The sequence below is a fragment of the Aspergillus lentulus genome (assembly GCF_001445615.1).
Source record: "Aspergillus lentulus DNA, contig: Alt01, strain: IFM 54703, whole genome shotgun sequence".
In the NCBI taxonomy this organism is placed as follows: Eukaryota; Fungi; Ascomycota; class Eurotiomycetes; order Eurotiales; family Aspergillaceae; genus Aspergillus; species Aspergillus lentulus.
Genome location: NW_028322123.1, coordinates 2,164,485 through 2,192,451, shown reverse-complemented (window position 1 = coordinate 2,192,451; position 27,967 = coordinate 2,164,485). Strand labels below are relative to the sequence as shown.

The 27,967-nt window shown below is 50.8% G+C and overlaps 7 protein-coding genes across 7 annotated transcripts; 5 read left to right on the top strand and 2 right to left on the bottom strand.

Annotated features, from left to right (window-relative positions):
- Nucleotides 1-107: 107 nt before the first annotated feature.
- Nucleotides 108-1,717, top strand: ALT_0686 (proteasome regulatory particle lid subunit RPN7; the record flags this gene model as incomplete). Its single annotated transcript, XM_033556148.1, has 3 exons — nt 108-566; nt 645-1,471; nt 1,525-1,717. 3 exons carry the CDS (start codon nt 108-110, stop codon nt 1,715-1,717), a joined length of 1,479 nt encoding a protein of 492 aa, XP_033412039.1.
- A 1,693-nt stretch (nt 1,718-3,410) lies between these two features.
- On the top strand, nt 3,411-4,945 carry ALT_0685 (putative alanine aminotransferase; the record flags this gene model as incomplete). Its single annotated transcript, XM_033556147.2, has 2 exons — nt 3,411-4,643; nt 4,691-4,945. 2 exons carry the CDS (start codon nt 3,411-3,413, stop codon nt 4,943-4,945), a joined length of 1,488 nt encoding a protein of 495 aa, XP_033412038.2.
- A 1,770-nt stretch (nt 4,946-6,715) lies between these two features.
- On the bottom strand, nt 6,716-8,454 carry ALT_0684 (copper fist DNA-binding domain-containing protein; the record flags this gene model as incomplete). Its single annotated transcript, XM_033556146.2, has 3 exons — nt 6,716-8,079; nt 8,135-8,308; nt 8,379-8,454. The coding sequence occupies 3 exons, from the start codon at nt 8,452-8,454 to the stop codon at nt 6,716-6,718; spliced, it is 1,614 nt and encodes a 537-aa protein (XP_033412037.2).
- A 5,176-nt stretch (nt 8,455-13,630) lies between these two features.
- ALT_0683 (putative C6 finger domain protein) lies at nt 13,631-16,408 on the top strand (the record flags this gene model as incomplete). Its single annotated transcript, XM_089599019.1, has 6 exons — nt 13,631-14,038; nt 14,145-14,257; nt 14,323-14,564; nt 14,634-14,826; nt 14,884-15,473; nt 15,537-16,408. 6 exons carry the CDS (start codon nt 13,631-13,633, stop codon nt 16,406-16,408), a joined length of 2,418 nt encoding a protein of 805 aa, XP_089456683.1.
- Nucleotides 16,409-16,846: 438 nt separating this feature from the next.
- ALT_0682 (uncharacterized protein) lies at nt 16,847-18,096 on the bottom strand (the record flags this gene model as incomplete). Its single annotated transcript, XM_033556144.2, has 2 exons — nt 16,847-17,631; nt 17,691-18,096. The coding sequence occupies 2 exons, from the start codon at nt 18,094-18,096 to the stop codon at nt 16,847-16,849; spliced, it is 1,191 nt and encodes a 396-aa protein (XP_033412035.2).
- Nucleotides 18,097-19,793: 1,697 nt separating this feature from the next.
- Nucleotides 19,794-21,916, top strand: ALT_0681 (putative chromatin remodeling complex subunit (Rsc9); the record flags this gene model as incomplete). Its single annotated transcript, XM_033556143.2, has 2 exons — nt 19,794-19,992; nt 20,061-21,916. 2 exons carry the CDS (start codon nt 19,794-19,796, stop codon nt 21,914-21,916), a joined length of 2,055 nt encoding a protein of 684 aa, XP_033412034.2.
- A 4,317-nt stretch (nt 21,917-26,233) lies between these two features.
- ALT_0680 (putative integral membrane protein) lies at nt 26,234-27,605 on the top strand (the record flags this gene model as incomplete). Its single annotated transcript, XM_033556142.2, has 6 exons — nt 26,234-26,386; nt 26,445-26,481; nt 26,555-26,622; nt 26,679-27,052; nt 27,111-27,178; nt 27,238-27,605. 6 exons carry the CDS (start codon nt 26,234-26,236, stop codon nt 27,603-27,605), a joined length of 1,068 nt encoding a protein of 355 aa, XP_033412033.1.
- Nucleotides 27,606-27,967: the final 362 nt, after the last annotated feature.

Here is a 27,967-nt window from a genome sequence, read left to right as displayed (position 1 = left end):
GACCTACCTACACAAGCATCGCTACTACTCACCAAGACCCATTTCCGCCATTCTCCCCCTTAGTCTCGTCCATCTCTTGCCATAGTTTCCTTCATCCCATCGCCATTATGGGGTCTGATCCGCAGTACATCAAGTTCCCTGATCTCACCCTCGCCCAGCATGTCTTCAACCTTTCCAACCCTTCATGCCCCCAGACAGTACGACAGACGTCGCTGAAGAGAATTCAGGATGCCATCTCAGAGCATAAGATGGCTCCTTTTTACCGACACCTTGCACATCCCGTTGAGGGCATTCTGAACCATTCTGGCGAAGGTGTACCTCAGCACAGCACCCACGGGTCGAACAAGCCTTTGATCACCTCCAACTTGCTGGCGTCTCGGAAACCATCACAGAAGATCGATTTCCCATGGGATGAAGCGCTGTACCAGTCTTTGGTTGAGGATAACAAGAAAGAGTTGGAAGCCTTCCAGAAGGAAGAAGGCGAGGCTGAAGAAGCAGCTGGTGAGACTGAGGTCTTGGCCGCACGGGGAAAGCGTGCCGAATTCTGGGCACGGGTAGGAGATAAGGTGCGTTGACAATCATAATGCAGCTTATCAATGAGGCTTGTCAGTGGTTGAATACTAATATAGCGATGTATCTTCTAGGACAAAGCTATTGAGTCACACGAAGCGCTCCTCGAGAAGACAACGTTCCTCGGAACCAAGATTGATCTCGTCCTTGCCATGGTTCGAATTGGCCTCTTCTTTGGCGATGCTGTGTCCGTCAAGAAGAATATCGAGAAGGCGGATACTCTGATCGAGAGTGGTGGTGACTGGGACCGGAGGAATCGTCTCAAGGCCTACAAGGGCCTCCATCTGCTCACTGTTCGCTCCTACAACCTCGCGGCTCCTCTTCTCCTTGATAGTCTATCTACATTTACGAGCTACGAGCTGTGCAGTTATTCTGCCCTGGTCATCTATTCTGTCCTCGCGGGCTCGTTGTCGCTCAAGCGAGTAGACTTCAAAGCAAAGGTCGTGGACGCCCCTGAAATCAAGGCAATCCTCGGAGCTGGGGAGGACAGGTTGGCTGCTCTGACCGGCGAGATCTCCGCTGGAGAAGGTGCTCGGGATGAGGAGATGAAGGATGCATCGATTTCTACGGCCACTCCAGGCACCGCCACCACCGCAATCAACTTGACCACCTTGGGAACAGGTTCTGGCCTCCAGGCCGAGACAGAAGCCCCCGTTGACTTTTCGCCTCTTGCCAACTTGGTTGATAGCCTTTACAGCGGCAACTACCGGACATTTTTCCGGGCATTGGCGGCTGTGGAAGATAATTTCCTCACGCAGGACCGGTACCTGTACGAGCACCGGGCCTGGTTCGTTCGGGAGATGAGACTCCGCGCCTACCAGCAGCTGCTTCAAAGCTACCGGGTGGTTGGGTTGAACAGCATGGCAAATGACTTTGGCGTCACTGTCGACTTCCTGGATCGGTAAGATGCGATTAGTTATGTTTAATCATACAATGACTGATTTGTGAATGCAGGGATTTGGCCAAGTTTATTGCCAGCAACCGTATCGCGTGCACCATCGACCGAGTGAATGGAATCATTGAGACGAACCGGCCTGACGACAAGAACAAGCAGTATGCTGATTTGGTCAAGCATGGTGATGCCCTCATCACGAAGCTTCAGAAGTATGGCCAGGCAGTGCGGCTACGGGGAAGCGAACGAAGCTAGAGAAATGGTCAGAGTGGCACGTACGATTATCCCTAGTCATTGACGCGGTGGACTTGATCATTTGGACGATGCAGCGATTGATGTCTGCCTATTTTTGAATTTGATAGAGCAAAAGCAAGCGAGGCTGCTGTATCATACAACTAATGACCGAAGACAACATGATCTAATCGCATGATATGGTCTGATCTAGTGGACAACTAATGAGCTTAGTAATTTGTAGTTGCATTGACCGCAGATATCTTGGGTTCGTTAAGTCAACGAGGCGTCAGCTCAGCGCCAGTCATGTTCACACCGGACTCCCAAACATCGGTGAACGAATCTGGTTCATCGAGGCGCCTTGTCTCATTGTAGGCACACAGGTAGAGTAACTTGAAATACCAATCATAATACTCTACTATGTGGTACCAGTCTAACAAGGTATCATTGTAGCAATATGGTCAGGCAGTAGAGGGCATGCTGAGTCAACACTCGTCGGACGCAGACCGAACTCGCTCTGCAGAAGCACCTTCTAGAAGCTGAAGCTCTTAATATAGGACATATGCATACGCTTGCGATGTCCGAATCGCTCTAGGAGTCAGTTTTAATACTGTCAATATCATGGTAGGCTGGAATCACCGGTACGAATGGTACAAGGGGGCAAGCAGCATACATTTGCGATAGCGAGGATCCAACCATGTTTCAGAATAGGGAATATCTCTTCGACCACTTTCCTTTTGTTTTCCTAATTAGGTATTTATGAGGCTAGGAAGGATCGAGGTGCAGAATGCCTGAAACTCAACCTCGGATGAACCCCGGGCTGCTCCGATAGTGGATTCCAGCACCGGGACAGTACCCGGTAGATGAAAATTCTGGTCCAAAAGCAATCGCACGTTGATGACTCGATGATATACCCCCATAATTTGGCACAGTATTACCCAATATCTCTATCTGTAAGTCCGATGGTTCCCGCGGGAGACGGCGCTGAGTCAGCAAGCCGTTGATGGCCAGACCGTTTTAACTCACCGCCTGCAGAAATTCGCTCACCGCGTGGTTTTCCCGCAGATCGAGGGTCATTTTTCCCAGGCAATCTTTTTGCTTTTTCCCTTTGCTCTCTACTTTGTATCTTGTCTGCCGAGTAAGAGTGCAAGGCGCTACTGTCAGGTCTTGCTTCGCATCCCGCGTGCGGAGACGGAAACGAAAAGAAGAGGAAGCCATTCCATAGACCGGTTAAGACCAGAAGCGCAGGATGACCTGGCAGCTTAGGCTCGCATCTCACATGCGGGCATCGCCGCTGGCCTTGGGCCGTTCAGTTTCCCGGCCGATTATTCGGTTGCCGCGCCGTCAGGCTTTCTGCTGGGCGGCAGGGCTACCCGCGGGGGTCCCTAGCCCCAGGTCCTCTCCAGGTACGTTTCGTCTTGCTTTCGGGAGACTCTCCCTAGCTCCGTTTGGCCCCGAGGATCGTCCAATCAGCCAACCATGAACCATCATTGGATGTTCGTACGATTTGAGGCAATAAATGTGTGGACTGGCACTTGGCATGCGGCCACGCCCCTTCCCCTCATCTCGTGACAAATGCATCCATTTTACTCCGTACCCACCCCACCTTTTGAGTCAATCGTTCGTGTCCCGGGTACATAATGCATGGGTTGATCTCGAGGGGCCGCAATTACCATAGAAAACTGACCCGTAGTCGCGAACAATCACAGAACCCACCATGACCGTGCCATATACCACCAAGCGGACCGCTTCTGATCTCGGCCCTCGTCGTCTCCGTGCCGATAATATCAATCCCAACGTCAAGGCAGCCAAGTATGCTGTCCGTGGTGAGCTTGCCGTCAAGGCGGAGGAGTACCGTGTGAGATTGGCCAAGGGAGACAAGTCCTTGCCCTTCGACAGTGTCATTTTCGCCAATATTGGCAACCCCCAGCAGCTGGATCAGAAACCTATCACCTTCTTCCGTCAAGTACTCAGTCTCCTCGAGAACCCCGCATTGCTGGAGAAACCGGAGGCCCTGCAGTCGTCTTTCGGCTACAACCAGGACGTCATTGACCGGGCCAAGAAGCTTCTTGCGGACATTCAGAGCGTCGGTGCCTACAGTCACAGCCAGGGAGCACCATTGATCCGGGAGAGCGTGGCTAGATTCATCGAGGAGCGTGACGGCTTCCCCGCCAACGCGCAAGACCTGTACCTCTGCGCTGGTGCCTCGTCCGGTGTCAGCACCCTGCTGAACGTCATCTGCAACGCCCCCAGCGCCGGTGTCCTTGTGCCGATTCCCCAGTATCCTTTGTACACCGCCACCCTGTCTCTTCTCAATGCGCAGTGCGTCCCATACCACCTGGAGGAGGACAAGGCCTGGGGTACCGACGTGGAGGCCATCCGGCAATCCCTGGTGCGCGCCAAGGCCGAGGGCACCGAGGTCCGTGCCATCGTTGTCATCAACCCCGGTAACCCGACGGGTGCCTCGCTGAGCCCCGAGGACATCAAGAGCGTGCTTGACATCGCCGCAGAGGAGAAGCTGGTCGTCATTGCCGACGAGGTGTACCAAACCAACGTCTTCGTGGGCGAGTTCACATCGTTCAAGAAGAGACTGCGCCAACTGCAGCAGGAGGTGCCTGGGAAGTACGACAATGTCGAACTCGCTTCTCTGCACAGCGTGTCCAAGGGTATGGTGGGCGAATGCGGTCACCGCGGCGGTTACTTCGAGCTCGTCGGCTTCGACCCCTTGGTCGCGGCTGAGATCTACAAGTTTGTCAGCATCATGTTGTGCCCACCGGTGATCGGTCAATGTCTGGTCGAGCTTATGGTGAACCCACCCAAGAAGGGCGAGCCCAGTTACGAGTTGTATCAGAAGGAGTACAACGGCATTAGCGATGGCCTACACCAGCGTGCCCTCGCTCTGTACGAAGCCTTCAAGCAGATGGAAGGTGTCGAATGCCAGGAGCCTCAGGTATGGTAAACCTCTATTCTGGTCCAACTGTCTTTAACATCATGTAGGGCGCCATGTACCTCTTCCCCAGCATCACCCTGCCTCCCAAGGCCGTCGAAGCCGCCGCTGCCGAAGGCCGGAACGCTGACGAATTCTACTGCCTGCGCCTGCTTGATGCAACGGGTGTTTGCGTGGTCCCCGGTTCCGGCTTTGGACAGAAGGAGAACACCCTCCACTTCCGCACGACCTTCCTTGCCCCCGGCACTGACTGGGTTGAGCGAATCGTCAAGTTCCACGCCGAGTTTATGGCCAAGTATAAATAGCGTTCTCGTTGAACTGTTACGAATCTCTTTTCTTTTTGAGTTAAAATATAGGAACACATGCTGCGAGGCATGTGATGGATACCCTGGAAATCAAAATGATATAGAAGGCAGATTATATAGCTGTCGGGTACTATTTCGCGTATGTAGACATGGAAGTCAAATACTCGACTCGGTTGAACCTCGCTTAGCTCACATTGTTTAAGTGAATAAGCCAGTCAACCGATCAATCCACAACAAGGATTTGGCCACTGCAGTACAACACACCAAAGGGCCCAAGCGAACGGAGCAACAACACGCAAGGTCTAGAATTACCCAATGCTAGTACCCCGTAGGCAGGTCTGAAACTAGGTAAGGACTGTTGACGCGACAGACTAGTACAACACAACACATACCACGGCTATACGGCACCAGAGCTGAGACTGAGAGGATGCAGTGTGCAGTGCTACCCTGCATGCGTCGCATTGGGCTGCGTCATTGTCCTGGGAGTACGTACGTATCCTGTGATGCAAGCACACAAGAATCTAGCCAAAGCCAAAGCCAAGTTGCAACAAGCCTTGACGCAAAGCTTGTCGGCCTCCCTTGCAGGGAATACTGAAACACCTGACCGCAACGAAAAGCGCTGTGAACAAAGCGCCCTCTCAGAGTCAATGCACACGGCAGAGGCAAAGGCAGCCTATGAATACCTTAGTAAATAGTAAATAGTAATTAGTAATTCCAACGTAGAGCTACTGCATCCCACATGCAAACCGGCGCCGGCGCCGTGTCGCGTTTCGCATTCGCCAGAGGAAATGCAAGAGCAAATGCACAGACAGTACAGCAGAGGAGCAGGCTAGCTGAAACTGAAACTGAACTGGAACTAGGACAGGATGCAAGCCACCTCAGCCTTGAAGCGCATTCCCTTCATACCTGTAGGTGCGTTACTGCGTATCCCTGTATATGTACGGAGAAGGCCTCCATGGGTCATCACTGCGGCGGTAGGCTTTTCGAGACATCCACTGTTGGAGTACTAGTACGCTTCCATTTCATCACATGGAATGTTCAGAACTGCATAACTATTTGCTAATTGCATCATTACGAGTCACACGTTGACAAATTTCATCGGTCGTTGGATTGTAGGTGGATAATTACTCCGAAATACACACCGCTACTTATGTTGCAGGATACAGACCATACTGTATGCTGGCTAAGGTACCTAGTTGGCTAGTTCATGCAGGAAACGCATACAGAACGATACGCGACATGCAAATCCATGCAACTACACTACCTTTACCTTAGTGGATCGTACTAACCCCAGATCAAAACACGATCAAATCTATTGTGCATAATCAAGATCTTTTGAACTGCATGAAACCACCAAACACTGGTGGAGCAGGATATCTATAGATGAAATGACACGAAATAGCAAGCCACCATGACTGGGAGCATCACGACTGCCTGGTCTGTAGATGAGTACAAAGTCAAACCATTGCCGATACAGTGGTCTTGGGATATACAGAGCCAGCGACTGCACAGTAAAAGGGAAAAAGAAAATTGAACGGGAATCTTGATATAGATCTGAAATGCTAGGGTAGCGTCAGACGATTCGGAGCTGCGCTAATCGAACAAAAATGAATGTCAAAAATAGTCAGGAAATAATCATCATCTCTCATCAAGGTCATGAGGGCGTAGATCGTCACTCAGACGGTGTGGAGGTGGTGGAGGAGGAGAAGGTAGCCGCAACTAGATTGAGGGAAGCTGAAAGAGTGCTGAGCAGACGATGCACTGGTACTGTTACACCCAGGGCGGGGTATAGAAGCTGCCATTACTGCCATCCAAGGACGGAGCACTGGAATCAAACATAGCAGTAGGCCACAAGGTATCCGTAGGAGACGTCGTCATCGGCAGGCTCGTCGTCGAGTCAGGCATCGGCTTGAAGGTGTCTGCGTCGGTCAAAGGGACAAACGTATTTTGGGCAGGGAGGGCCTTAGGTTCTACACCTATGCTGGCCTGTAGCTGATGTTCCAAGGCGGCAGTCGACTCGTTGGCGGACTTGAGGAACTCGTCGATGTCGATCGCCTCGAGATTGTTTGAAGACAACAGCTGAGCTTGCGGAAGGCCAATGAACGAAGAGGCGGAGCTGATGCGGAAATGATCGAAATCCGAACCATCGCTAGCACTGTGCATATCATGCAGATCGCCACTAGGATTTCCAAGTCCCGACAGCGGCCCAAAATCCTCGGCTTCGGAGATGTCACCAGACGAGGACGGGGCGGTGAATCCTGGCGCCATCGAATTGTAGTCGAAGCTCGCGTAGGAAGGAGCCTGTGTGCTGGTCGCTGTGGGAACATCGGATGAATACAGAGGGAAATTGGACCAATCGACCGGAGGCGCGCTAAAGGCAGCAGAATTCAGAGGCAGGTCGCCGTCGGGCGACGCGAAGAAAGGTTCCTTGTAGGGATCTTGGAGCGCCAGGCAGGCCACGGGGGATGTCGACGTCGTCGTAGTTGTTGTCGGAAATGAGGGGAACGAGACGTCAAGAGGCGGCATGCTAGTCATGACAGGATCAAGCGAATTCAATTGGATTTGACCCAGGGACGTTGGTATTGACTCCGCTGCACCCCCAGAAGACTGATCCATAGACGGCTGAGCTTGAGGGAAGAAGGAAGACATGTCGACCGGAGGTACGGTCGTGGTGATATCGTCCGTAGCGGCAGCTGGGCCATGATCGGGCGATCCATGCTCAGAATTGACAAGTCGCAGTTGCGAACCGTTCGACTGCGTTTCCGACTGCACTTGGCTGGCAAAGGCCTTCTCCAGAAACGTTGGCTCAGTCAAAGGCAGGAATTCAACCGATCGGCGCGGAACATCGGCCGTAGTGTGGATTGTATGTGAGCGCGGAATCGTGTAGGGCAGACCACACTTGTGCGCCATGTCATTGTGCCTGTGAGCCGGCTTATGGTGACCATCGCGGAAGATAGTGAGCGTGCTTTCCGACTTGGCCGAAGTCAACTGCGGCTTCTTGGGCGGCTCCGACGGTGCTGCAGGCGGATGCGGAGGCAGACCGGTTTCCGGAACAGTATCTAGATGGGGTTCCTTCTTCAGCGCGCAGATACAGCGCTGACCATGAGTGCAGCCACATTTTGGACGGGAGTCCTCTGTAAAATCTTAATCAGAAATACTGAACCAATGTGCCATCGCCAACATGCTCACGCTTGAGATCCCGTTTGTCAACGGCGTGGGGATCTAAATCATTCTTGTGGCTATTCTTCTTCTTATCACCACACTCGCACCTGGTGTGGGTTGTCCGTGACTTGCGTAGGCCGCGACAGTGGGCGCATTGAGAGACTGGACGGCCTTTCTTGTTGATGTGGGTCAAGGGGCGGTCTATATTTGGTAAGGTATGTCAGCCACCATGATCGGCGATGTTCTTCTCTGCGAGGAATGTGTCACTTACCACTATGGTGACAGCTGCTGACTCGGTGACCCCGGACGCAAGCTTCACAAGCCCACTTCTCGCCATCAATGAGCATCGCGGTTTACTGGGTCGAAAACATGCGACGACTCGCGATGAGTGACAATTTGAACTTGGAAGGGCTATTGAGCGCGGGTGGTAGGAAAAGAGAGAGCACGGTCTCTCGAGTCCTAGTAGACGGGTCCTTTTTTTGAGAATTTAAAGCGATGATATAAAAGCCGAACAGGAAACCCTGTCGGGACGAATCGAAAGAGCCGTCAAGGCGAGATTCGAGGGTTGTGTGTGCGGTCCGTCAAGGCGATCGGACCGACAGAGAACCAAGGGAAACTCCAACAAAGCAGGGGTATCTTCCAACTGAATTTTCCCAATGCACCTGAACTAATGTCACAGAAACGCCGTTCCACCTGAATAAGTGTCGAGTCGCAACTGAGGGTATAATTTGTGTCGAGGTCGAATTGAAGAGAGGGAGGCAGGGAGATAGGTAGGTGAGCGGAATCGGGGTTATTCTTGCAGGTTGTAGTGTCGTTCAAACTGTAGTACCCAGGAACCAGGGACCGGAAGAAACCACCGAGAGGAACGCGAAAAATCAATTGAGAGAGGAGAGGAGAGGAGAAAGGGGGGCCAAAGCCTACGCACCGTTTGGCGCCGGCCGTGAGACAGGACACCAAATACCGGCTGTGGCGGCCAAAGTAGAGGGAAAAAGACGATCGATGACGGGGCAGGATTGTGATATAACCCTGTGAGAGAGGAAGAGAGAAGAGAGGAAGAAGGGGAAAGGAAGAGGAGGGGAGGACCGGGGATGAAGTACTTAGGTAGTTTTAGTGTTGGGGGGGCCTTTTGGGGGGCCGCACACAGAGAGAGACAGGCACAGCAACAGTACCTTAAGTGGACTTTTTACTGCGGTTTGGAACCAGTCTCCCATGCTTTATTTTACAGTTACCACACCATACGTAAGGTCAGGTGGTAACAGGTTGTCAAAGGTATCCAGGTACCACCATGACCGAGTACAACTAAGCAAGGCTGCAACGAGGGGCGATCGATGGCCCCCACTACGTAACATAGACTGAAATTGCGTGGGTGGCTGCTGTGGCCACCCACATGTATGGTAATTTTTGAAATCACCAATTCAGGCTATTGTATATTACACAATGAGACAGGCTAGACCCCCAATGAACGGCTGGTCCCGAGGAAATACAACGCTAGTCCCGTTTGGTGCGGACTAGCAAAGTACAGTGACTAACACAGAACGGGGCAAAAATGCTATTGAAACACGTTGTCAAGCCTAGTTGATTCTACATTCCATTGACCTGCAAGACTACGATGTTGATGAGAAGGAACGATGAAGAATAGTCATTACAATTCGAGGAATGTATCAGTTCTTTGTGACTGTTCTTGCTGATCTGGGCATGGTGCAAGCAAGAAAAAATCGGAATGCTTCGTGCTCTGGTCCACCCGCCATAATCCTCGAAGCGGATCCATGGATAACAGTGTGCATGAACACACGCACAGTTTTGTGGACATGTGTGGCCCGCTACCATTGTTGGTCACATCCATCACTTTTCTGGGGAGAAAATTCTTGCCCTTGGCAATTCATATTGTTATGGGCCTCAAGTCCTTCCCTGACCAGCCTTGTCTGGTCAGCTTCTGGTTATATTCTTTAGATTAAACATGGACAAGTATCAACGGCGCATCGTGTGGTAGGGGACATGCCACTGCCGTCAATTGTCATACATGTAATCTAGCCAGGTACAATGGCACACTCTCCATTGGTAAAGCCGCATGTAACACTTGACTATTAATCCCAGTGACTTAAAAGAATACTTTCAATCTGTAGCGACACTCTGACATGAAAGTCCTGTGCACTATCTATCACACACCTTGGAGGTGACAGCCTCCCCCAATGTCTCCAGTCCTCCACGTTCTTGGCCTTTTTGAGGGTCAGACCTGATAGCCTAGTTTACGTGATACGTATACCATCCAGGTCTTAGGGCTCAGCAAGGGTGGAGAATCGAAGAAATATGAAATCTTGGAGTCCAGCCAGACTTTGTGCTGGTCGATGGATCCCGTTAATAATATTACGAAATCCGGGGGCAGCAACCCGCAAGATCTCCAGACTGACCAGCGCCAGTGCAAAAGAGCCTTGGACTAAGGTTTGCGGGTGACATCCAACTGAAAACTTCAAAACCTCAGTATTATCACCACGGATAGTGCATCGTCATGAAGAAAAGAGCGCCATGATCGAGTACAGGAATCTGTTCAAACCTTCATTCACTTCGGTTACGGAGTACGTATCCGACCTTTTGCCCAATAACAACCGGAAGATCTAACCGCTGATTGCCACCCATTTTCTAGAAAACTTATGGTCATCTTCCATGCAGAAGGAGCCAACAACCATAGCCAACCAATTCCAACGAGCCCATGGGTTGAGAAACGTGCGCCTGGACATGAAGTCGCATTGGGCCATGGTTGACTCATTTTATTGTGCCAGTCTTTTTCCATTCCTCGTCTCTTGTCACTTCATCTAAGTCTCTTTATATCGACCTACAGCCAAAGTACACGCGGCTGCCCCATGATGGCTGTCCGGATGCGCATCAGACGCAGGACTACCACTGCCTACCGTCGATTATGCGGTCATCTGTGGTACCTTACTTACTGTCCAGGGCTGTACTGTAAATTCAAACACAGCCTGCTTTGCTCACCTCCCAGCTGACCGTCCAGTCTTACCTCCTTATGGACACCAACGGTAAAACGTCCACCCGTTCTTATTGGCATGAAGGATTCACGATCCGATCACCAACAACGCTGGCAAGAATCGCCGGTAATTCTCCTGGTTGGCGTACTACAAACTGCAGGATGGCGTCACAGCTTCTCCTTTGGGGCATTTGCAGCTTTCTTGGATGGGTCTCTACTCCGTAGTAACTGGTTATCTGGAGGTATCTAGCCCGTACTCTGTCGTTCTACGCGCGCTGGGGCGGACGGTCATGTGGCGGGGCCCTGATCTGCGCCGTTCGATTTCTCCCTCCGCCAATCATAGCCACCCGGTGACCCAGCAAGGGTAAAACCGGGTCTTTCGGTGCCCCGTCCTCGTTCTTACCCGGCGAACAATCGCCGGACAAGCAGTTAGCAGCTGGTGCCTATTCTGGTCTTTACAAGGCTCTGTTGGCCGGTGAATGGTGTTGGCCCTTCAAAGGTATGGCACTTGAAACAAATCAGGTACATTGGTATCTGCTACTCCTCTGTTAGTCTGTAGGCACCTAGGTACATCCGAAGGAATGAATCGGACCCAGGGTCTGAGCGTCCAAGCGGCTCCATCTGACGATCAGCGAAAGGGAAATAGGTACCTGTCCACTGAGAAGGTACGATCTACGACGTCATGCGAAAATGGAAAACAACTGATGAGATTTAAACTTGTTAGTACAAGGAGGGGCAAGGAATCAGGGACCTCTCTTGACAACGTTGAATGATCCTCGGATGGCCTGGCCAACTCATCCACTACAGCGGACAATCGCACTGTGTAATCCAAGTGTTGACCAGTTGATCCGTTCATAGACCAGAGGCAAAAATATCTTCCCACTCAGCCTGATACGTCACAAGCGTCCTTGGCTGTCAGATATTTTGACACTGCAGCAAACCTGGGAGAGGATACTACGCTTCGTTCGTATCAAGCTGAATTGTTTCGTATCTCAACATTTCTTTCACTCATGTCCTTAGGTTCTGAAATGGCCAGCGTGTCTTCGTCAACGTTGATGTGCTTGAAATAATAGCAGGCACTGCTTCCTTGCGGGCCGCTAAGCGCGGCCTATTCAGCACCGGTTTCGCTCCATCGACGAACCACCTCGCCGTGGAGGAGAGCGTGAGACGGTGTCTTACTATCTCTACTAGATCATAAGTACAGTACTAGTTGTGTTTGATCGCCAAGCCCTGGATTAGACAGATACCTCGATGCCAGAACCGAAGTGTATTGAGGGCTCGAGAATGACATAAGACACCTGGTTGTAGTATACGTGGATAGCTACACCTCAGATGCATGGATATGACTGTAAAAGTCTCATATCAGACTATACAGCTTTCTACTCCGTACAACCGCAATGAGCCTACAAAGATATTTACAAGAACTTCGGTACATCCCAGCAACGTGACCTATTGCCCTTATGCTTATCTACCGAGTCCACCGAGAGGCAAGACAGCTCCGCCATAGACGCGCTCGAGCCAGGCATCAGCTAGTCCTGAATTGCACATTCAAGGCCGTAGCACTGTCACTGAAGCTTCTGGCACGGATTTCTATGCTATTTAGTAGGTCCGACTATATGCTGAGCAAGGTTTGAGCGATTTGCACCATGCCCATAAGGCGCTATTCGCTGGCACGAATCACTCGGGAGTCTTCAGATTGAGGTCCTTTATATTCAGCTCATAGAGTCAAACCACGCCGTACCTCGATTTCATGAGTCAGAGGGGTGGACAGAAGCCTTGGAGGGTCGACCAAATCGGAAAGACATAGTGGCCAACCCCAACGTTGGTGTCAGCGAAGAGAATTACTCGAGACAGTTGTTTCTCTCAACACAAAGAAACCATAATATCATATGTTTCAAATGTAAGACGAAGAAAACAACAGAACAAGCTGCGAGCATATACTTTCATATTGTGCTGTGTTGTGGTAACTCGATCATCTGCACAGGGGTGAGCGTTGAGTTTGCACGACAATCGCCTCATATACTAAGATGGACGCGATTAGTATTGACCAGCGCTGGAAGGCTTCCTAAGGCTTGGGAGCCACCTCTTTCCCACAAAGATGCCATCTCCCAATCGTAAAATCATCTTCAACACGTCTCGGTCCCCTCGAGATGTTGATTTAGTAGTCTGGGCCGGTGGGAAATAGTATTAATCCGCTCGCTGGACGCAGAAACAAAAAGCCGGACCCCCGCGTTGGCGCGATCATCCCGAAGGTGTGAAACTATATCATCAATCCCACATGCGATCCCAAGCTCAAATTGTTCTTGACTCTCTCAATTTTGTCGCGCGATCATGCTTGCTGCGTCAAGCTCACAGCGCCGACGACACACGGCGCTAGCCCCTTCAACATGCCTCTCCGCCCAGGCAGTTTTAGCCTGTAAAACCTTGCCTGCTGTCACTCGCGTCCTTCCGTCCTCCAACTACCTCCTTCCGTCATCACTCCGGAGCCTCGCTCCACCATCAACGCCCACCTTCTACGCGTGACTATCTACTTTATAGACGCAATGAACTCCCGCGAGCATTCTGATATGCCTCCGGCTACGTCCTACCCGTCTCCTAACGCGGCGCAAATGGCACAGGGCTCCATGCCGTATTATGGAAATCGCCAGTTGACCACCGACGAACTTTTGTCCGCCGAGCTCTCGCGCGAGACTTCCGGACCAGGCCTGAACGACGGTTCGAGCAACGGCGTGCATCACGGCCAATCGATGGTCATGGGCTCGTCCAACCCCGGTGGCGCTGATATGGGACGCCCTTCGTCGCCGGACCAACACCAACAACATATGCTGCAGTTCACTCCCAGTCAGCAGGTCGGCGTCGATCCGAATCATGATCTGAGTTATGGGGACCAGAGCGCTAGAAGGAAGAGGTCGAAGATTTCTCGGGCCTGCGATGAGTGTAGGCGCAAGAAGGTAGGAATCCTATACTTCATCTTTCTTTTTTTTTTTTTGGCTTTCGCGTTTTCTTTTTGCGCGACGCCACACCATCGTTCGAAGGGCTTACATGATGGTTTACTAGGTCCGCTGCGATGCAAGCTCTGAATCCGGTGTCGAGACCTGCTCGAATTGTCGTCGACTCGGCGTCGCGTGCCAATTTAGTCGTGTGCCCATGAAACGCGGTCCTAGCAAAGGGTGAGAAGCGCAGCGCCAGTTGCTCCTCAGGATGTTGGAACGAAGTTGCTGACTTGGGTCGTCAGTTATATCAAGGAACTTGCGGAGCGTCTACACACTCTCGAAAGTCAGATGCAGCCTGCTATGGTGCACCCGGACATGCCGTACCAGGCCATGAATGAGGTGTCGCCTCCCCGACCCTACCAGGAATTCTCCCCACCAATGGATGCCGGCCCTATTGGTCGTAAGAGGACCTATTCTGTCTTTGAAGGACTGCCGGCTGGACTGCCTAATACATCTTATTCTCAGCCTCAGTTCAACCCCAGAGGTTCGCAGAATGCATTCGGTTTGCCTGCCTTACCTGTACAAGGTGATGTTACTTGACTGACTTTGATAGATGCTGGCGAGACATCGACGGATCCAATGAACCCGTCGGTCATGGGAAACACCGCACCCAAGCCCGGAAATCTATTCTGGTCGACTGGAAACGAGCATGAGATTCCACATGGCCTTGACATCCCGGATGTGTCTAAACACGGAATCGAAGAGGACATGACTCCTTTGGATGTCGATGAAGGTGCTCTCAATGCGTAAGTTCGTTCTATAAATTCCTACCCTTTTGCAGTATGGTCGCTGACTATAGGCAGTTACTATGCTAAAATTCACACCATCTTGCCCATCCTGCCGCACTCGAAGGACCGTCTACTAGAGATTCTTCATCAATGCAGCCGCGAGGTCCAGGAGGTGTTCCTGTATGCTTTGTACACTGTGACGCGCACGAACTTGGACCGCGTGCTAAGCACCTTCGAGAGAGTGACATCGTTTGATAATGCGCAGGATCTTCTCTTATATTACACTCGGCAGCCGGCCCTAGTTCGTCCTACCGCCGTCAACTTGGTATGGCTTCAGACTACGCTGCTCATGATACTGGACTGTGACTCGCGTGGTCCCGAGAACATTGTTCTTAAAGATGGGGTGCCAAAACATTCTTTGATTCAGTCCGCCACCAAACTCGGTTCTGATATGGCAAAGACTCTCGATCAACTGAAGGCTAAACGCTCGACAGATGCCGACGTGGACTCAGATGCAAATCTAGTGCGGCGCAGCTGGGTATCTCTAGCTATACTGGCGCGGTGGTATGCCATCGGTGTAGCCGATCCGAGCGTCTTGGTGAACCAGGAGATAGGCGGTCGGGAAGATGAGCGCGTTCTTGGATCCGTCACCGCAGGGATTGGTGGTACGTTTTGACTTCCATTTTTTTTTATCACTGTGCTTATCTGCTAACATCAATTGTTCTTAGCTTACTCTTCGTTCCTGGTCGAAATGACCAGCCTTGCCGCCATCGAGCACAATGTCTGCCAATCGAATACTGGACTGGGTCGCATGGTCGCTGCGAATTTGGTTGCTTCTCTCGAACGTCTGGGACAGGTTGAGGACCTCCGGAAGCCATATGATGCAGCCGAAGAAGCAACATCGCATGGGTTTTCCGAGAGCCTGCAAAACCAACTCTACTGGACTGTCCGTCTGCTCATCAAACGGCATATCTTTGTCTACAGCCCTTACGAAATCATCTACTGCGCCGTGGAGGTCATCAATGAGTTGCATAAAGCGACTATGGAGTCCCGCCCCGCGACGCCTTTTGATCTCCACAGCTTAGCATTAGCCTCGATGACCTTGCTCGAAGCCACTGTTCTACCGGAACATACAAATGAGTGCTGGGACACGCTTAGAAAGGTTGAAGAGATCCTCGACCACCGCGCGAAGGTGTCTGCCGAAGCTACCGAGTTCGAAAATATCTACGCCACGCCTAGCTGGGACTCGAAGATTCGCATCTTCATAGACTGGAGGCGCTCGCGAGCCCAGGAACCTCAGCATCAGGATTCCGGCGTCAACAAGACTAGCTCTACAGTGCCCCCAGTCATGGGTCCAAACGAGCAGCGCTCCCTTCAACATCTGGCGGATCTCGCCGTCGGCGCTGAGGGGTCCGTGGCTGCCAACGCGTCTTCGCCGCCACCGCTCACCTCGACCGAGAATAACGTCAACACGACATCGCCCCATCTGGCGTCGTCATCTGCGCACCAGACAAGCCGCGTTGTCGTCGACTTCACTCTTCTCACCAAAGAGGGCTATCTAAATGTCTTTTCGGGGTTGATTTACCGTCGAACTCGCTGAGGTCGGAGGCCATCCTCGGCAATACCACATGTAATGACTATGATCGACAGGTCCAGTTTCTGCTAATCTCATCTCATATACTGTATCTGCGTACTCTTAGCCTGATCTATACCTTGTCTGTGTGAAAAAAAGCTTCAACGCTGTTTCCGTTTGCTACTGATGTACGTCATCTGACTCATTACACTTTGTACTTTTATTATCACTTAGGTTGGATAACTTCTCCCAGAACAAAAGTTGTCTTTTTATACGTGTGCCCACCACTATGATAAAAGTATAACAAATGCTTATCTGATACACACTTGATCATTCGCATGTCACATAACAGGATACTCTGAACACCCTTGTCCTCAATCTGTAGCCTCGCGTTCAAGAATAGATATATAACGTGGACTAGATGGAATCAATTACGAAGAGAAACAAGATGCAGAGAACCAGACATCAACTCCCAAACGCAATCCGCCTCCATATACCCTCTACATCCTGACAAAGTTTAATAAACCCATCGTTCTCAAGATTCTGACAGATCCAGTTCTCCAGGCGTGCCGTGCGCTCTTGTGTAGGCGCAGAAAGATACGATGAGAGGTCTGCGGCCGTAGGATCTTGTTGTTCGCGCCGGTGAACTATATTATTACTGCTTTCAAACATGAGTTGCTGCTCTGTGCTCCGTTGCTGAGTTCTGGGTATGGTAGCGGGCTGAGCGAGGGAGTTTATGGTCTGGATGGGTTGAGTAGGCGGTTCCTCAGTCAGCGTCAGCGGTGGGACAGAAGTGATTGAACGTTTCAGGGCACCAGGGGTTGCTGTTCTTCTTCTTGGAGTGGGCCTTTTCGTCGCCGGGGCCTGACTCGAGGGTGGCGCTGCAGCATCGTTTTCCGTGGTTGTAGGGATTTGATCCCCTGCGCTGAGTGGTTGAGACTGGGGCGTGGTGGAGGGTTCCTTTGCCGTTGTGCGGGATCTCTTCGCTGGCGGTTTTGAGAACGGTAACTCCCTTTTTGGCGGGAGGAGTTGGCTCAGTGTCGTGATATCGTGGCAAGCTGCTGTGGTGGACGGCTTGGGAGGAGCGCTTGGAGCGTCGGCTCTGGTTTCTTCTTCCTCGGTGTGTGGTTGTATGGTTTGTTGAGGTTGTCTTGCTTCTAGATCGGTGTAGCTGTTGGTTGATCCTGTTCCACTTGTGTCTGGAGCCGTTGCTTGAGCTGTACCAGATGAAGATGACGGCAATGAAGATGCTGTCAGAGGGCTTGTGTTAGCAAGAGTTTGTTGAGGTGTGGACTGCGTGCAGCGCTACCGGCAGTGATGCTAGATGCACTTCCTAGTGCAGAAGCGGATGGTAGTACTGGGAACAGGGCTGCGCTCGCGCTGGAAGGGAAGGGATCTCTAATGCCTAGGTTAGACGGCCCTGAGCGTGAATGCCATTGTGAGGATGTCGGTCTTCGAGCGAGCTGCGATGAGCCAACATTCGACTCCGAGAATGGACACCTGATATCGCTTAGGATTGCCAGAGCTGTGTAGAATTCGCGGTCCGAAGAGAACTTGACCTGGAACCGACGGATCTTGACTGCGTCAGAGGAAATCCACACTGCGAGGTAAGTACGGCTTACGAATCCGTTGCCTGTTGGATATTTCACCGCGAGACAAGGTGACTTGACCACCACGGCGAAGATGGGCCTGGGATAGCCGCTTTGTCCCGACATGTGATGACTAGAGGTTTCTTGGATGAAGTGCCCAAGATCAACTTCTTCCTGCAATTGTTAGGTCATTTATGGGTTAATTAGTGCTAACATCTCAAGGGACTCCGAGACTGTGGGACAATACCACAATATTCTGGTCCTGAAACACTCTCAGGAAGATTGGGCTCTGAGCTGAGGATATCCCTCCTGAAGCCTTGTGAAAACAACATACAATGTCGCCGTTGCTGAAAACATGACTCCAGTTCAATGGACCGTTATGATGAATGCTGGTTGTGGTATGAGAAAACTTTGCGAGGGACAACCGAGCCAGCTGAGTAGATTCATGAACTCTTTGAGATAAATGATACATCAGGAAGTTCCTTCGTTTCTAGTCATAGGTATAGAAGGATAAGCGATCCGGTCTAATTATACTGAGTAGCAGGAGGATGTCATCAGAAGTCCTATGATAAACGAATACCAAATGCACAGTGGGTGGTATGGCATAGTCAACATGCGAGGCTCAGCAACCAGATAGCCTCAGGCAGTCATACCCAAGTTCTTCTCATAAGTGTTGGTTCTTTCTATATAATGAATGCTCGAGTGCTCATCCATTCCGACATTAATAATCCTTGGTCTCGATGGGAAAATAATGATCTCATAAACATTACAATACGAAAGAACATCAGTGTGATCAAGCGCAGGCATCCAAGCAGCAGCAGGAAACCTGCTGGCAGTCGCAGTAGAAGTTCCTATCTCGATATTGACGTTGAGGTCAAAAGGCTGAATAGAAGGAGTTGTATGCCTGAGGCATCAACAACTCTTCCACTTCCAAACATAACAAACACGACATGACATTCCCGGCCGGAACAGCATTTATTCCGGGCACGCGCCTGAGGCCAAAGCAGATGGGCGGACTTTTTGCCTGGGATGCCAGGAACGAGGATCGCAGGATCAGCTTTCTCTACACAGCCTGAAGGAGCACAACCAGGTCATTGACACTTGATTTAGGCCTGCCTTGTCGCGACTTAATTTCTCCACTGCAGAAAGAAAATCGCATTCTTTCCTTCGGATTTGTCCTCTCGAAGCTTCGTTGCTTTCTCAGTTGTAGGCGCATTCATCGGGTTGGCTTCCGATAGCTCTAAATCGCGGCCGATCTCCCTTCGCGGGGTGACAATCAATCAAGCTTCGCAAACATTCACCTTGCCTGTGAAAGCCAACAGGCTGTATTCCTATCGCTCGTTCAACCTGCCTCATCTCATCCTCTCCTTTCGAACCCGCCTGGACGAGTAGCCTGACACCCTCAGCAATTTCTACGCCGGCGCGTCTCAAACAGGACTTCTCTTCCAACGAAGCGAAACCGGTCTCAGCACGTTATAGTGGACATATTCTGGAGCAACGTCGGCGTGGTCAAGTCTAGCCAACGCGGTTCAGTTCGTCCCAGTAGCGAAGAGAGCGTCCCCAGGAAGCATTGGGATCAAGACATTCACTGGGTTACCCACAATGTCGAACAATACACCACGCTCATCCTTACGAGGCAAGTATCTCATCCCTTTTAGGATGATTTCCGACCTAGTTTCGCTGACTGGATTAAAGAAGGCTTGCGGCAAGCTCCAAAAGCCAACCAACCCTTCATCCCAGACACTGCACCTGTTCGACGCTCACACTCAAATGCGCACCAGTCGCCGCAGCCAACCGGAGCACATACATATTCCACGGGGTCAATGGGGTCGAATATTCCACAAGGAATGGAGAATTGGGAAGGGAGGGATCAAAGACAAGTTCCAATGTCCACGCGTGAGGTAGCAACGCCCGGGAACAGACCTGGCCTTTTTGCGACCCTGCACGATCGAGGGAAGGTGGCTAAGCAACCCGATTTCTATGATCCTTACTTTCCGCTCAAATATCTCGAGGTACCCAAATGTACGTGAACTGTGCCGTCGGATTACTCCCCCTGCTTGTCGAGGCCTATTACTGACACTGCCATGTAGCCGATCATATTTATAAAAGAGCCCACTACGGTTTACAATCAGGAATTCCCGATGAGGTGGACTTTGCATTGTATCACCTTGTTCAGATTTCGAATCAACGATGGGATAAATTCAAGTTTGAAGGTTTCCCTTTGCTTGCGGAGAACCTTATGGCAAAGGCCCTGGATATTTCCCTTGTCACAACCGGAGTGAAGTGGGACCTTCAGTATGATTTTCGGCAGCCCAGTGATCGCGTCAATGTGCTGAACTCACTACATGGCACCCGAGATCTATTGGAGAAGATCAAACAAATACCAGTTACATTGCCGGAAGACACCCTCGAGACGTACGAATTCAACCACCTTCTGCGCAACGTTAAAGAGGCGACCTTGGTTCTGCGGAACATGGTCCTTCTGAAAGAGAATGCCTACTATGTGTCACGGTACGCGAAAGGCCTGCTCCGAGACTTCCTCGTCGTTATGATCAACATGCCCAATCAGCCTCGTCTCAACGAGATCAAGAACGACGCGTTGGACATTGCAGAGGAGGTCACCAAGTTTATGAAGACCGATCCGGAAGATCCACTTTGGATCTCACTTCTCAATTGTCTTGAGTCGCCAGATCGTGCTCACGTGGTCCGCGCACTATGGGCTCTCACCCATTTCTCCACTGAATTAGACGAGCCAGAGGCGAACCGGGCAATGGAACGGATACCAAAGGAGACTTTGCAGCAGCTCTACTTTCACACTCTTCTCGACTTGGACAAAGATATTCTCAGTGGTGCATTGGACTTCTGGTACCAGTATACACTTTCATCCGAGAATGTTGAGTCTTTGATTGAGGTCTTCAACTTGCCTACCGTCTTCGTCCCCCGGATGGTCGCATTGTTAACGCACGAAGGCCGACCAAGCAAGAAGGAAACTGTGTTGCAAGAAGAAAAGGTGGCCCCCCCGCCGTCGGATATCCCTCGTGTGCCGCCTGAGCTCATGAAAGAGCTGATGGAGCTTTCGGAGCCTGAACGGAGCTCGCGATGGCTCCGATGCTGCTTTGTTGAGGACCTCGAGTGCGAGATCACCCAAATTGCATTGTGGCAGGCGTATCAGAGCAGATTTGCAGACCCTCGTCTTCCTGGTGGCGGTGTTCTCCCTGCCGCTGAATTCATCAAAAACGTCAGTACGACTTTCACGAACGCGCAAGCTCAGGTGATCAATGGTCCTGGTGCAGCGACAAAATTCATCATCAAAGGCATTCGGCCCTTGGAGACAGCCTATACCTTCGAGGGCTTTCCCTACATTTACTGCAAGTGGGCGGACAACTCGAAACCAAGCAAGACGTGTCAGCGCGCTTTCAAGTCGCCGGCAGAACTTCGCCATCATGTCTTCACGGAACACATGAATCTCAAGCCCACTGAAACGCCGGGACACTACAACCTGGAGAAGGCGGAATCGCCCGTTCATACCTGTCTTTGGGACAACTGCACGAAATTCCGGTCGTCCGGTCCTAGTACCAATACTGCAATGGTCGCTGGGCACGTTTCCGCACATTTGCCCGAGGAACGTGCGCCAGATGCGGAGCCACCGACATCCAAACGGGCGGTTCTCCAAGAGCGCATCGTCCGCAAATGGTACTACCTGGACACTCCAGTCAATGAGCGGGGCGAGCCGTTTGGTGTGGCCTACAAGGCGGCGTTAGTACTGCGCAATCTTGCCCGAAACCTGCCTACGGGTATTGCACCGCAGTACAACGGGCTTTCATGGAAGAAAGCCGTCTTCCTCAGTCATCGTCCGAAGATCGTCGAAGCGTGGGACCGTAATCGCTCATTGCGTAAGGAGCTTACCGAGTTGATCATGGTAATAGAAAAAGAGGATTACTACTGAACCCGGGTCGAGAGAAACGAAATGAACAGTCGATGATCCTCCCCTTCAAAATATGACTGTTCGTTCTCCTTTCAAACTCGCTAGTCCTTGTCCTTATTCTTCTGCATGGCCATTGATGTACAATAATACCCTTTTTCTTTCACATGATATCTTTCGATAATCTTTTCTTTCTTTTCCATTCTTTCACTTCATATGAGGAACTCCTCACCTCAATCAAAAAGGTGGTTGTTTTGCTCCTACCGTCCGCCCTTCAACCTTGGTGAGGGTTCACTCGCAATCTGAGATACACGGCGTCTGGGTTTTGGGGGTAGGAATCTGCTGGATGATGCACGGTTCCCTTTAACGATGTACTATAGGTAGATCGCAGCCAGAAAATGGATTCTAATTTGCTAGGTGCTCAATGATTCCAGGTCACTTATAAAATTCATCGGAGCGTGAGAGCTCTTATCATTTTCGTCCCTTAAGCCGCTTCAGCTTGGTATCGCGAGAAATCAATGGTGTCATAGTTAAGTCTTCGTAGGGCAACCATGTACGCCTTGCCGGGACTCTCAACATTGCATCACGGCATTCTACTGCGCAAACATCGGGCCGTGAGCTGATTCCGGCAACTGTCTCGGGGAAGGAGTTGGTATTGAGCGAAGTGGTGTGGTGTGGCCTAAGACCGGACAGGGGATTCATCTGGTCGTGAGTTCAGAGTAGTGTCGTCGCTGTTTCTTGGAAGTCGAGGATGAGCTGTTCGCGAAATGTTCATCGACTTGACCGTCGTCGGATTTTGTGACCCGATAGTCCGTGTTCGATGCGCGGTGTCGCTGTCGCTTGTATGGAAAGTAGATGCGAATCAAACCAGCTCAACTCAGAGGCACAGTCCATAGCGGTTTCTACGTCGAGAAAATCAACGCCATGCCACAAACGCTTTCGTATTTCTGCCTCAGAGCCTCGCAACGAGCGGTTTCTTTCTGGCTGCTACGATCCGCATGCATCCTTGCTCACTCAGTGCGTAGGTAGGCAGCAGCAGTACAGACGGCGAAGGCGAGCGCTTCCGGTGCTGTGTGCCTCGATTTATAGTCAAGGTCGGGTTTGTTCCCCAGCAGAAAAGACCCTCAGCAACGGACGATGGAGGATCTTGAAGACCGGATCACTTCGCTAGAAATACAAATGAACTAGAATTTGTCGATAAGCCTGGCGCCCTGAACGCGTCCTGGCCAGACAAGGAAAACGTGAAGTAATCTCAAAATTTTCGAGCACAGCAACGAGCTGGACGACTACTGCCACTCATTAGTTGGAAGACATTCGATCTTGTTCAGAGCACTGGCCAAGACCCATCTGTATCGCTTGTCTAGTCAGTCAGTTAATTAGTGCCCATAGCTCAGGTTGAGTACGACAAGTTGTTGACGTGATTGACGTCCCTAGTCATAACATTTGCCGAAAAGGGACTTGCGGAGAACGAAAGAGGCCTCGATGACACTACATTGTTGGCATCCTCGACAGCGGTATTGATCTTCGAGTGATCTACAGGAGATACCTAAACGCGCGGAGGTTGTACCCGATCGAGTGCTATAGAGTCTGAAGAGACGGAAGCAGACGAGAATAGTCTTGCGATGACACTGCGATCATGTCTCCAGTCGAGATACTCGCTTCGTCAGGTTATATCAGGTTCAGTTTCAGGCGAATGTTCGCATCCCATATTTCGGATTCGGGGCAGCATTTAGGAGATATGTCGATCACGAGACAGAGTACATGCAGCATTGTTCGATACCATGAGGGCCGGCTAAATTCGCCGATGTAGCCTAAACTGCTGTCGTGTAGTTTCACCCCCTTTTTCACTATGCAATGCCCTTTCAAGAAATAATAATGAGATAGACAAGAAAACGCATTATCCAATAGTCTGAGAAGCAGATAGTGCTGCTGACGGCTCAGGTATTCTTGTCGCCAGCCTAAAAGAGTCCTAACCTGTTTCCCTAATGGGTAAGCAGCTCGTGACTCGACCTGCCGACACTGTGGTGTTGCCCCTTAATCTTCATTCACTCATTCAGAGCTGTGCAGGCTCTCTCTTGGGCTTCACTGCCTACTGTGTATGTTCTCTTCATAGCGGACACCAGTTATCTAATAACCGCCACTTTCCAGGCTTATCCTACAAGATCGACGCCATTCTTTTACATAGTGCCTTTCTCTGGTCAACTGTGCGTCTTCAATGCAATCAAAACGTGCACAGAGGCGTGGACCCGCCATGGAGGCGTCGAGGCGTCAATGCTGCGCCTTTCCCTTTTTGCGTTAATCTCGCCCGAGTTAAAGCCTAAAGATTGAAAACTCAAGACTAGAAACGCCCAGACTCGATGGTGGATGGGTGGATACAGGCTAGTATGTCATTCTCACGCCACTGGTGACTGGGCACTGGTTGCAATAGGCGGCGAAAAATTTGCCGTCCTGAAAGTTCATGTCGATGATCATCATCGCAACTATCGACAATTCCAATCCACTGCGGTCTCCTCGTGATAGAACCAATGGATCCCAGGAAGCTGGATCTGGATTAGCCCCTCGCACGAGCAACAAGCTTGGCTATACGGACTACGGAGTAGCATGATGAAGATGGTAGTCTACTCCGTATAGCGCGAACCTGGGAATGGAGACACTAGACAAGTCGTGCATATGATCGACATGATCGCGCACAAGATCATGCCATTGCGCCAGGACGCAGATTACCCCTCGTGCGACTTGTGTCCCAGACGAACGTAAGTATTGCACAGAGCTTTGTCCTGAAGATGAACGAGCCCTTGGACTAGATCTTGAAGGTCAAAGAGATAGAGAGTGTGTCTCCTGCTCATCAAGGATCGGCCATCTATCTCTCTTGTTGCAGACGTTTATTCTTTTGACGGGCGGGTCGAAAGTGGCATGAGGAATACCACCCAGATACTCAACCAATTATTGGCTCGCTAAACTGACAGTCATGCCGACTGAGCCGTGGTTCACCACTGCGCCAAACCTAACAGTGGTGAATTTGTCTCTGTCGCTGACATTTGAGTATGTTTGACGTCCGTTCTCCTTCGAACGGGAGGGGGTGTCTCCTGGTCACTTTTTTGAGGAAACCCATGAAAGCATCAGGCTTCCCAAAGTCAAAGTCGTATTATTGTCATAACTTTTGAGAGTCCGAGTCCAGACATTACAACAATGTCTTTATTCGGAAATGGTTACCGCACCGTGAGAGTCTGATAAAGATGGTTCCTGGAACATACGGAGACATTCCGTATGTCATCCATGGGCATACTTTCCGCGTTCTGAACCATATTTCTACCCTCCTGGGAGTCCTGGGCAACCTATTCAACCAAACGAGGCAGGGAGCAGGCCAAGCATTCCACCAGCATCCATTCTGATCTGGTGGCATTATCCCTTATTTTGGCCTACGTAATCCCCAATTCGGAAAGGACGAGTCTGCGCTATGATATTATCCTTCTTGGCCAGTTGCTAGAGCCCGTCCCATGTAATTTCTAGGTGTCACTGTATCAGTCTCCTGAAAAGCCAAGTCTACTTGAAGGATGTTCCCGGATATACTGGAAGCCCTAAAGCGCCGAGTATGACTATCCAGTCGTCCAAGAACCAATGACTGAACGACGATTTGCCGATCCTTATTCCAATTTCTTCACGTGGAGTTTAGACTCTATCCTGATTCCTGAGGCGTCTCAGCGTCTGGTCACTGGCAAAAACTTTCGACCGACATCAGCTCCAGGTTCCACATTAACTTCCGGTACTATCACTCTATTAGACAATGACTACTATTAGGCTATCGCTTAACTAACTGTCCATGAACCTTAAGAGTTAAGACGCCAGCCAATGGACCCTAATAGGATATTCCTGATTCAGGCATTGTATCTTGAGGCCTGAGCGTCCGTAGTGCAATCCGAACTTGGCCCCCGTCATGATAAGATTTCTGGTTGGAGCCCGAAGGATGGACTACTCAACTCTCTCTCCGCTTTTTTCGGAGTCTAGCGATATAGGTTTTAGATGATCCCATGTTTCTGGTCTCAGATGGGGCCTGGCATTTTTCAATAATATGGAGCTTGCATCCTCTGAAGTACTCTCCTACATTGGCTCTCGATCTTTCTAACCTCTGTCTCACTCCTTCGCAATGTGCACCACATCGAGAATAACTGATATTGGAGCCTCTCCCAACTATTGAGCACCACTACTAGGCTGTTCTGAAAGTCACTCATTACTATTCTTACCTCACACGATCCTTACTCCTGCTACCTGCACTACAATCTCTATCAACTCGGTCTTCCGTCCTTTCGCGTCTTGTTCTTCCTGGGGCCCGGTGCGAAAAAGATGACATTCGGAACACCCCGCGGCCGGGAGGCCCTCTCTCTCAGTATTGCATTTACTACTTTAGCCACTGTTTTCACGTTTATCCGAATTTACACCCGAGCATTTCTTGTGAAGCAGATGGGCGCCGATGATTGGGCTATTATTGTGGCCCTGGTAAGCCTTTCGCAGGAGTTCCATAGCCGGGGACGGATTTGTCGGCTAACCCTCGCAGGCCTTTAGTTGGGCTTTTTTCGGTCTGTTTGTTGGAGGTATGCAGATACCAGTTCTGAAGCCATGGATGGCTGTACATGTTTGCGTTTGGTACTGACAGTGGACAATCAGAGGTCAAGTATCTCATGGGAGAGCATTATGAGAAAATCCCGCCAGCCATTCTTGTCAAACAAATGAAGGTAGGAAATACCTGTTGTCTTATTCGTTTTGACGTCCGGCTCATGTGTACCTTCAGTGTTTCTGGGCAACGATACCCTTGTATCAAGCGAGTCTGCTTACTACCAAAGCCTCGATTCTCCTACAATACAAACGAGTCTTCTCGACACCGCGCATGCGTTTCGCCTGTTGGTGCTTGATTGGATTTTTGGCCACGTACGGATCGTGGACATTCATCAGTGCCTGGGTCACTTGCGTCCCTGTGTCCAAGTTTTGGCATGAAGAGCAGCCTGGGTATTGTCTTGACAAGAAAGCCCTTTGGTTCTCCAACTCTGCAATCCACATTTTCACGGATATCCTGATCTTGGTATTCCCCATGCCGTCACTCAAGAACCTGCAACTCCCCAGACGACAAAGGTACGCCCTTATGGCCGTCTTTGCTCTGGGTTCATTGTGAGTTTTGTTCCTTCCCTAGTTCCCCCCACACTTGGGTTGCTAACAGTCCACGCAGCGTCTTGATAACGAGCATTCTCCGACTGAAGAGTCTCATGGTCATCTCCAACTCGTCTGATCCAACTTGTGCGTTTTCCACGTCGACATCAATCTACCAAAGACGCAAACTAACTCTCAGCTCCTAGATGATAACCCAGGCGCTGCCATGTGGTCCGCCATCGAATGCAACGTCGCCATCATCTGCGCCTGCCTCCCCGGCATCCGCGCCTTTATCTCCAAGCTCCTCCCCCGCTTCCTCTCCAGCTACAAGAGCAAAAGCAACACCCGCACCAAGACCCAACGCAGCCGCGTCACCCAGTTCTCCAACTTCCATGCTTCCATCGCCGGCCGCCAGCCCGATTTCCACATGCAGTCTGTCAGCCACGGCCCGGAGGGCGGCGACTACAAGGCAAGTGATTTCGAGGACGGCACTCCGAATAAGATCAAAGTCACCACCATTGTGTCGCAGGAATCCGTATCGAATGATGCTTCGAGTGTGCGGCAGTTATTATAAGGGTTGTTATTCCTGGACCGGGTTCTTTCTGCCGTGTATGATTTCTGGATCTCGTCTAGAGATCTGGACTAAGTGATGACGCTAATGATTTATTAATACTAATTCTATATCCATGTTGCTTGGCTTTATGCCTTGCAGTCATCTATATGCTATCCTGCTCCTAGCTAATATCCTAACGTAGGGCAATTAGCCAGCTGACCATAGTGCTTATGCTAGATGTCCTGAAAGCAGAGAAACTACGTAGAGGGAGACATAAGGTGGTAAGGATAAGTTATATTGTGATGAGTTTCAGGCGAGGTTGAGCTAGAAGTGTACTCCTGATCACAGATATATTTGTACAAGCACATACCAAGTTTTGCAGG